Raw genomic sequence first — 10128 nt, forward strand, 5'->3', positions numbered from 1 at the left:
AGAGGAATTTTAACACTTGATAGTGTATGTTTTCTTTGGTGTAAAGCAGAGCTTGTGAAACAGACAAGCAAGCCATAACCTGAATAACAATATCCAGGCTGCTGGGTAGCTGCCACAGTGGTAGATACAGTAGTTGCACAATGCTATCTTGTTGCCTCTGCTTACCGGTAGCTAAATAACCACAGAGGCTGTAATGTATTCACTGAATTTCAAAATGTGTGTAGCAACATTAGCAACAGTATGTGAGTACAACACATCAGTATTACATACTCAATTAGTCAGGGCATTTGAAAAGCCATGAAAGCGGCATTTATTATTTAAGAATAAAATATGTTCTGTTCATTAACATTAATTTGCGTTTAGAATCTAATTTAAAGCTGAAAGTACTAGGACAACAGTGAGAACAAAAAAATGGTCTTGGATTAAAAATACTGTACATATTATATGTACTGTATATGTAAATGCTCTTCTCATTTACAAATCAGGAAACCGAGCAACCGTGATAACAATTTCATTTGCATACTGTGTAACAGACTGAGCTACAAGACCTTTTCTCTGAGACCAGCTAGATGTGAGAATTAAAAGTCAACACTTTTCTTTTCATAATGTGAAATTAAACCAGTAATGAAAGCAAAACATTGTCATTCAAACTATAAATACACAAAAGCAAAACCAGGCAGGAACTTGATTGAAATTAAATAACTATTATCTCAGCCACTGACAGCACTTTTAAGAGGCAGGAGTCAAATCTCCACTTGAGAGATATACATACTGTAACACTGATACCTTTACTTATTGCAGCAAGGGAAACAACAGCAGAAGAAGCGTCTGCATGGATTGTTCTTTTGATATTTCACAGCCTTCTTGATCTGACTCGTAGCCCTGACGACATAGTCCTGGGTGGCACCTACGTTTGACTCTATATTGTCCAGCATGCACCCCTGCTCCTCTACCAGCATGGCCATTTGGAAGAAGAGGTCGTGAATGTCCCGGATGCGACCCTCCAGCTCGAGGAGCTCCTTGTGGCGATTCTCGATCTCTGTTAGGGCCGACCGGGCAGCTCTCCCATCAGTGAGGAGGTTGTCAGAGAACACGTTCCACTTGCCCGTTTCTATCATTTCATCAATCTGCTCTCCAGTTACTTGCTTGCCCATAATCTCGGCTTGCCTCTGGATGCGGGTTTTGCAGTTCTCTTTCTGGGCCATCTCGGCCTCGTTGTATTCAGACATGGCCTCGTGGAAGACACTAGTCAGAGAGATATACTGTGAGCGCACCATGCGCACCAGAGCCGCGGTAGGCCCATATTCTTCCTCCAGCTCCTTGCTCTGTTTCCCCAGCTTGTCCAAACGTGCATAAATGGCTTCCCCTCGGGCCTTGATGCTACGTCCAAGGGTGTTGGAATCTCGTTTGATGCTGCTCATCCTTCTGACGGATGTGAGGAATCTGGTGTTCTGCTTCCCAAGACGTTTCACGTCCAACCTGAGCAGGGAGATCTCCTTCCGCATTGACTGGGCCTCCTTGTAGATGCTGTCCAGCACATCTTCTCCGTTGAACACAATGGCCTCTTGGTCCAGCAGCTCCAGGCTCCCCTCATGCTCACTGGCCTGTTGCTCCTCAGGCCTGCTCTCTGTGGCTGCAGGCTTGGGAGTGACACGATGGAGGTCACTTAGTCTGTCCTTCATATTGCCTGCAAAATAGAAGGGAGAGTCTTTGTTTTATATTGAAAAAGTAGTAGTTGTGAAAATAATGGGGCACAAATTATTTTTTGTACACACTTTTCCTGACTAGTGGGACCTTGAGTCCTGCCAGATGGCAACTGCCGGAATGATGAGAAGGGCAGGTGTGGTCATTATAAACCTGGATTATATTTTTGGTTATGGACCAACTGTATACAATAGGTTTGTTCTGATTTGCTGGCCTGGTTAACCACCTGGGCCGACTTGTTTCTGTGTATTGAGAGGTTCCCACTTCCCTTACCAGGAGACCATGTTAATGGTCAAAACCTGACAGGTGTGTTGGCTTTTATTAGTTTTACTAGTTATTTAAAGTGAGTTATTAACGTATTACTCATTTTGTTCCAGTTCTTCATGTGCTACTCTGTTGATTCTGCTGCCTTGCCATCTCTTACATTACTTAAATTTGGTTTAGCCAAGCTATACTTCCATTCTGATGACACAATTAATGACATTATGCAAATAAATAAGACCATTTTGAAAACAAATCTTTCAATGGCCTATAGGGAGTTTAGATGATCTGATCACAATGCACATTACTAAATCAAAGGTTTTCATTATACTTTGTGTCTGTCTTATGAGTCATAATTAGCTGGCCAAGATGTGACTTCTAGAGGCAGATGGCCATGACCCAAATAGAAGATGTGTGTCATAGTCTCTGAGGCTAAATCTTTGAAGAGGAAATGGTACTTCCTTAGAGCCATGGTCTTGTCGCCATCACAAAATGTTGTATTATCTGTGTATATAGCAATGGTTCTCAAACTTTTACATTTCGATGTCTCCCCTCAACTCTGACAGTGTACAAATGGAACCAAATGGACCCGTTACAGACTTCTAGGGGTCTTGTAGACCCCCCTAAAGGAACCCAGAGAGTCCCTGGAATCCACTTTGAGAACAACTGGTATATAGACCTCGTAGGCTATTTGACGTAGGCCTGGCCCTAGAGGATCATTTTAATTAAAAGCATCACACGACTTCAAGGACTGAACAGCATCCTGGCCACAACACAGTTCAGCTACAGGCACACACAGGCACTGTAAAGGGCAATGTTTTTCTTTTTCTAAACAAATCACCATCTTAAAGAGTTAAAAGTAGACACAATTATGCGCAATCTTGTAGAAAAATCACACCACCGACACACAAAAATAATGATGTAGCATTACACATATTAGCCTACCTTATCGTCCGTTCCAAAGATCCTACCAATAGCCTACTATGCCCTCGCAGAAGCGCGTCTTCAGAAGAGTACCTACTGTACGCAACCATTCATTTCACCATGTCTCTTCGTAAGAATGAACAAGAAATGTCAACATCTACACAGTTGAGTTGCTGGGAGTTCCCACAGTGTGGGAGTGAGTCCAGTCAAACTTTCCTCATACACTAATAATGAGAAGAGAACAGAGACGCTGCAGCAGGTGCTGCAAACCAACGCGGAAGATCACGCCTTGTTTCACCCCGTTCCACTATTCACCACGGATTTGCAGTGGTGTAAAAAAAAAAAAAAAAGTACTCAAATTCTTTACCTAAGTAAAAGTATCAATACCGCAATGTAGAAAATACTCTGTTACAAGTTTTTAAAAAAAGCCCGGAATTCAAAATTTACTTGAGTAAAAGTACAAAAGTATTCGTATAAAAATATACTGAAAATAGTAAGTAGGCTACCACAAGTAAAAGCACTCATTATGCAGAAGTAACTAGTAACTAAAGTTTTAAAATAATTGTATTGAAGTAAAAGTATAATATTTGCTTATAGATCATAGGTGTAGTGGAGTAGAAGTAAAAGTACAGAACATTGGAAATACTCCAGTAAAGTAAAAAAAATACCTCAACATTGTACTTAAGTACAGTCCTTGAGTGAATGTACTTATTTACTTTCCACCACTGCGTATTTGCAGGGTCCCTCCTGACAGAAAATGACACATCGTGTGTAATTTCTTTTCCTCAAACCATGTTCAACCCAGATTTGGCACAACAAAGGGAATGAACTCTTTCTCATGCTATTCATCTAAAATGTGGAATGCCCTACCAAAAGGAGTAAAGGAGTGTAAAACCCTACTCACTTTCAAAAATGCCCTAAAGATACACCTTCAGGAGGCTGCAATTCAAAAATGGCCCCTGTCCAAGTCCTAACCTACCCCATGTCCTAACCTAACCTACCCCCCCCCCCCTCTCTCTTTCTTTTTTTGTACATATTTTTCACCCTTCATACCAGTAACCTGTAAACTGATTGTATGACATTCTGTATAGTAGTGTGTATATCTGTCTGTCTCTTATATGTCATCATGATTTGTGTGCGTGGGGATCTCATCTTAAACAAGCTACGTGCTTAACTGAGCTATCCAGTTTAGTAGACCTTGTATTGTGAATTTGTACTTCCATGTACTGTTATGTACTGTCATGTACTGTTCTCATGTCTTACTAAATAAAGTACATCAATCAATCAATCAATCCTCCTGTTTAGTGCGCACACTGGAGGTATCGTTCGCGAACAAACCGATGTCAGTCGAATGAACGGCTCTTTAAGATGAACGATGGGATCCTGTTCGCAGTAGGGAGCCGTTCCTTTTCTATATATATATAATATGTATTATATTTATATTTGTATTATATTATATATTATTATATTACATTAATCATATTATATATTAATTAATTATATATTATATTAATTATTATAATATATATATATATATATATACAATATGATACACAAATTATTATAAAATAAACAAATGAGCCAGTCTTTTGAACGGCTCTTTGAAAGGAACGGATCCCCAAAATCCGGCTCCCTTTAAAGAGTCATAATCCTATCTCTAGCGCACACAGGGCTACTGTAGGCCTAAATGGCAATTATGGGTTCTTTTGTCAAGTTTATTTTGTAATAGCCTACAAATAGTTTATTTGTACAGCTAAACTTGTTGAAACGTGGTATACAAATTTAGTATAGCACATTTCAACAACAAGGCGATTAAAGGTGTTACACAAAACATTGAATTATACCCTTGAATACAAATACAAACAAAAATAGTTATCTAAAAAGCCAGCTACCTCTGGTTTGTATTTCTGCTTCGTTTCTAGAGGTATGATTCTGAGTATCCCTGATGGAACTGAACAAACCTTGGGATTCCTTTGCCTTTTATGTCGTTGGCTGTGGTGCTGGTGTCATCACAGTGATGTCAGTCATGTCCATATATGGAACAAGCGATGTCAGTCATGCCCAAAGATAGGGCTATCAAGTCAGTCTTGGATGTTTCAGTTAGCTCCATATATGGGGCTCCGGGAGGGGTCTCTGATGTCAGAGCCTGGTATGTCAGTTATCTCCATACAGTATAGAATTCTCTCATGTCATGACAGACTTGGGTCATCAGTTGGGAGGCTGGGATTGAATGGGTCACTTAGGGTCGAATTTAATTATCTCTCTATATGGGGTTCCGGGCGACCGGGCATCCTGCCACAGTGGTAGACATAACATTTGAAGCAAATCTCAAAGTGCTGAAGAGTAAAAAATACATAAAATGAAAAAAAACTAACAAAAAAACTAACAATGACATGAGAGCCCCCCCAACTATGTACAGCTTAACAGGGGTTAAAAGGTTTAAATACACACAAGGCACAAGCAATGCATGTAAGCAAATGCCTGTTAAAAATGAAGGTTTTTAGTCTCCTTTTAAAAACATAAATGGACTGTGGTGAAATGACCCACACATGTTCTTAAAAGGCATATCCACACTGCTGGATTCCCTGGATCTGTTTCTCCAGCTCTAGGAGCTCCTTGTGCCGACTGTCAATTTGCATCAGTGCTGAGCGACCCTCCACCTGGAGGATGAACACGTTCCACAGCCCACTCTCCATCATCTCGTCCAGCTCTGCCTCTGTGACCTCTTGTCCCACAATGCCCATCTCCCTCTGGATGTTCCTCTTGCATCTCCAAATCATTGTTTCCCACAAAGCAGTGCAAAGAGACTGGTACTGCGTTTGAGCAATGCGAGACGCCGGATCGGTGTAGCCACATCGGGCCTGAGCTCACTGATGTCAATCTGGATCTGTTGAACCTCAAGGCGGATCTGCTCAGCCTCCTGGAGGATTCCATCCAGATCATGGTTGTGGTCTGATCTAGCCTCGTCTGACAAGTCCTCCAGCTCCCCCCTCAGAATCAGGGGGGTCCGGCTGATTCTGGATCGACGGCAGTTGACTCAGTCTGTCTCTCATGCATAGAGAATAAAGGCAATTTTATTTACACTGTTGCAGGCTTTTGTGAAGAGGCCTGCCTGCGTCTCACATCTGAGAGAGAGATGCATCAGACACACAGGCATTAAATTATGTTTAAGAGGGACCCTATCAGCCCAAGGCTGAGAGTGTCCCTCAAACATACCATAATTGACATTGATTAATACTGAAATATGGGCCAAAGTGATATATTGTCATGTTGCACAGTATTCCTAATTCCTAAACACAAAGAGCTTTATTTGGTATTCTTTGTATGTGTAATAATCTAGGTCAGTGTAAAGAGGTTCTGCTCTGGCATCCAGGGAGTGTGTGCACAGTTTTGCTGCGATCCAGCCAACAGTGCCAGAGATTAGCTGCTCGCAGACAGACACACGGACACACGGACGGACGGACGGACGGACGGACGGACAGGGTGCAAAACATAGTCTCGCCCATGCCTTCGGCCTGGCGGAGACAAGTTGAATTACAACAAAAAATTGATAATACAACAGTTTTCAGTTGATCAAACATCTCAAACACACCTCTGCTGTCAATTTAATTGCTAAAAAACTCACACCTGATCATAACAATTATGGTAAATACATACATATGGTTAAGTCTTTTTATGTACAAGATTTAAAGAACTGAGAGTTGTAGCTACCTGCAGTTTTCTGTCACAGACAATCCAGCAAGAGGGTGGCAGGAACAATTTTTTTTCTGACAAACACTGCATTCCTTAACATTACATGCAAGCATGGAATGATTCACGGTGAGTTTATGTTGTTTTGTTGTGCTGTGTTCCTATGAGAGACTTTGTTTTTTTTTAATCTAAAGATCTTTAAGTAGTTGGTAGTTCAGACATGGCGACCAGCAAATACATCTGATCATCCCTTAACACAATCAAGGGATTCAAAATTTTGTTTTGAACACATAGTGCCCCTAGGACGTTGCTTAATCTGTGTCCAGGAAACCAGCCCTTAATCTCCTGCATTCAAGACCAGACCATTTCAAAACCTTTCTGTTCCCCAGTCTCTCTACCAAAACATTGTATTCACAATACCTCCATTATCTTTTATTCCTTCGCTCCTTTCAATAAAAGTTTAATGTAACGTTTAAATATCTTGAAAAGCATAAGACTGAGATATCCTCAACTTGTACAAATGTCACTTAACTGGAGAAAGAACATGTTTGAGAATCAAAGGGGAAGTACTTGAGATTATGGCATCATTCAATGGGTGGGGCTGAACAAGCTCAAGTTTGTGGTCAGTGTTTCTTAGGGCTAAATGCAGAAGTTAGTCGTTTTGGCCTTGGCCGTGACTGCTGGTTCACAATAAGGACTGGTAATACTGGACTTTAATTGTATGTAAAGAAATAGTACTAGTCCTCATATAAACCATTTAGATATAAGAGAAAGGAGAAAATTGTAATCTTTACAAGTAAAAACAAAAGAAGAAGGAAAAAAGCGCTATTGTTTCTTAAATTACACAGTAAGTATCCACAGTGTTAATGTATCCATCTGTGACTTTGAGAGTGCACACTGATATACTTAATGTTTGCTGGCGCATCCTAACCCTAACCCATTTCATTTGGCCTGTACATTGTATCGTTTTCCTGTTTTATCATTCACCTGGTCAGAGAAAAGAGGTTAAAATGTAATGGAAGAAGGAAGTTGAATTTTTTGCGGTGACAGACAGTCATTATCACAGTATGATTAATCATCTCCATTTCCTATTGTCATACTTCCTTCATTTTAGCAGTCTTGGAGTCTCATAAAACTGAAAATAGGCCTATACAGATGCTATAGGGCTACAACTATCGATTATTTTCTTAGAGGTAATTCTGTCGATTACTTTTTCAAATAATCAAATTATTGAGAAGCATGTTTTGTATAATTATTATATATTTTGTTTATATCAATGCATCAATGATAAAAAAAAAATCATTGCCCATCATTACCCTGTTCAATGCTTCATCACATTGTGACACAACAGTGTCACAATGTGACAGTTGTGAGCATTGATCTACTATTTTTGTTTTTAACTTTTTGAAGGAGGGTGGCCTACCCAGGGCTGTGTCAGTCATAGGTTGCCGCTGGCAGTACATTAGGAAGCTGCAGTGGGAAATTCAGCGTTTCTACAACATACACTTTTGACATTTGTGGTGGCCCCTATGAGCTGACAACAAAGCACATTTTGTGTGCTGCAATAGAGGTCCCTCAACATGCAATTCTAAGTTGATTGGATGTTGCCATGATATAGGCCTATGGTGTTTTTTTGTGTGTCTGAAATAGGCCCCACCCACAAATTATTTAAGGCAGTTATAGGCAAACAGTAGTATGTAATACCAAAACACTGTTTTGCTGTCGCTGTATAACACACATGACTCACAACATCATTTGACATTTGCAGCACTTGTGGCACCCCCATCACTTTTGGCTCTGTGTTGTTTAGATTCCCCTCTAATTGTGATTGTAAACTTTGGGGTAGATTGGAAGCATCTTTTGCTAAATAGGACCCTCCCGCAAACTGTGGAAGGCAATCATAGCTAATCAGAATAGAATATGACAAATCGGATTGGCCTACATCATGGCTAGCACATGTCAGGGGAATGATGTCTAGTAATATTATAATACTGATTTCTGACTCCAGTGTGTCTGGAGATTGTCCTAAGGTGAGGTTTTGAGATAAGCAGAGCACACAGCTGACCTCTAACCTGTGATAGCTTGGGGCTGTAAGAACTACTTTTCAAAAGGGGATAAGTGTTTTACCCGTGTATTAAAATGAGGTCAGCTGTGTCCCAGCCCAGGGAGGGCCTCAGAGTAAAGATTTTATCATGCCCATTCTGTTTTTGCCCAAGGGGGTCTGGTGGTTCATGTCGCAGGTTGCAAGACTAGAGTTTGACAAAACTGACCAATCAAAGGTGCTTGTGAGTTAGGAGAGGTCAGAACCTACATTTTGAAACTGACTGGTGTGTTTAGGAGCTCTTACATATTAAAGGCTGATTGATTCATCATTTTCTGGTCTTGCTCTTTGTAGAAATAATTTAGTTTTTGACAAAAATCTGTAGGAGTAGGAGCACTGTACTACATGCAAGGTGTGATGCATGCACGCACGCACGCACGCACGCACGCACGCACGCACGCACGCACGCACGCGCACGCACACACACACACACTCAAAACAACACCACAGTAATCATCCAGACTTAACACATATGTACCACAAGATGGCAACAAAGTTTGAATTCCTCTTGCTCTCTGGAAACACATATATTCCAGGCACTTCCAGCAGGGGCCACTGCCACTTTGCTCTCTTTGGCTGAAATGCCCCTCTAGACAAATACATAGGCTAAATATACAATACAATTTAATAACTAGTGTGGTTGTTGCTGCTGTTATTATTATTGTTCTGATCATGACTGTTGAATATTAGACCAGGAGCTTGAGCCCCTGCCCTTCTTGGAGTCTGCGCACGGCCCTGATATATAATATTTTACAGTAGAGATTGTGGTTACTGATTGTGGTGAGAGAATCGAACCGAAAATCTTCCATGTTAATTTAACTTAGAGTGTAAAAACTGACCTGATTAGACCTGGGATCGATTTTACACTCTCAGAATTAAATTAACAATGAAAATATTTGTTCTGACCCCCAAACTGACCCCAGAATAACTATATAACAAATAAGTCTATTTGAAGGTGGAATGGTTACATAGACCTTAAATCAATCAACAAATGATTTGGTTTAATTATGGCAACAGAAAAACTAAGTATCCACTATTCTTGACATAATGACACTTGAGATGATAAACTGCCTGCAGACTTTTGAACTCCAATCTCCCTATTTGATAGTATATGAACTTGGGAGGTTTGCATTTCTATGCATTAGAATAGATTCATTTAATTCAGTTTTTACACTGTTTTTATTTGGTTATGCTTTTTTTTATTAAATGAATTCTTCTAGTTTTTAGGATTTATTTATTTTGATTGTATTTTTCTGTACTATTTGTTTTATTATTTTATGAATTTCTGCTGTCTTTAACTAGGAAAAACATATAATGTTTTTCCAAAGCTGCTTGCAGATGGGAAACAAATGACAAATAAAGCAATCTTGAATGTTGAATCTTGCACAGCAAAATCCTTCTTTCACACTCTTAATTAATTAAACACTCCGGATTTGACTGTGTGGTAG

At 40.1% G+C, this 10128-nt stretch overlaps 1 protein-coding gene across 1 annotated transcript; it reads right to left on the minus strand.

Annotated features, from left to right (window-relative positions):
* Positions 1–323: 323 nt before the first annotated feature.
* Positions 324–3172, minus strand: stx11a (syntaxin 11a). The gene is made up of 2 exons (XM_084045340.1): positions 2911–3172; positions 324–1687 (listed from the first exon to the last, which is right to left on the minus strand). The coding sequence occupies exon 2, from the start codon at positions 1680–1682 to the stop codon at positions 789–791; it is 894 nt and encodes a 297-aa protein (XP_083901466.1). The 5' UTR covers positions 1683–1687; positions 2911–3172; the 3' UTR covers positions 324–788.
* Positions 3173–10128: the final 6956 nt, after the last annotated feature.

Source organism: Gymnoscopelus microlampas (genome assembly GCF_963454915.1).
Source record: "Gymnoscopelus microlampas genome assembly, chromosome: 20".
NCBI lineage: Eukaryota > Metazoa > Chordata > Actinopteri > Myctophiformes > Myctophidae > Gymnoscopelus > Gymnoscopelus microlampas.

What these genes read in the sequence shown, in the direction of transcription:
- stx11a (XM_084045340.1), bottom strand. Translation starts at nt 1,682, where the DNA reads ATGAAGGACAGACTAAGTGACCTCCATCGTGTCACTCCCAAGCCTGCA.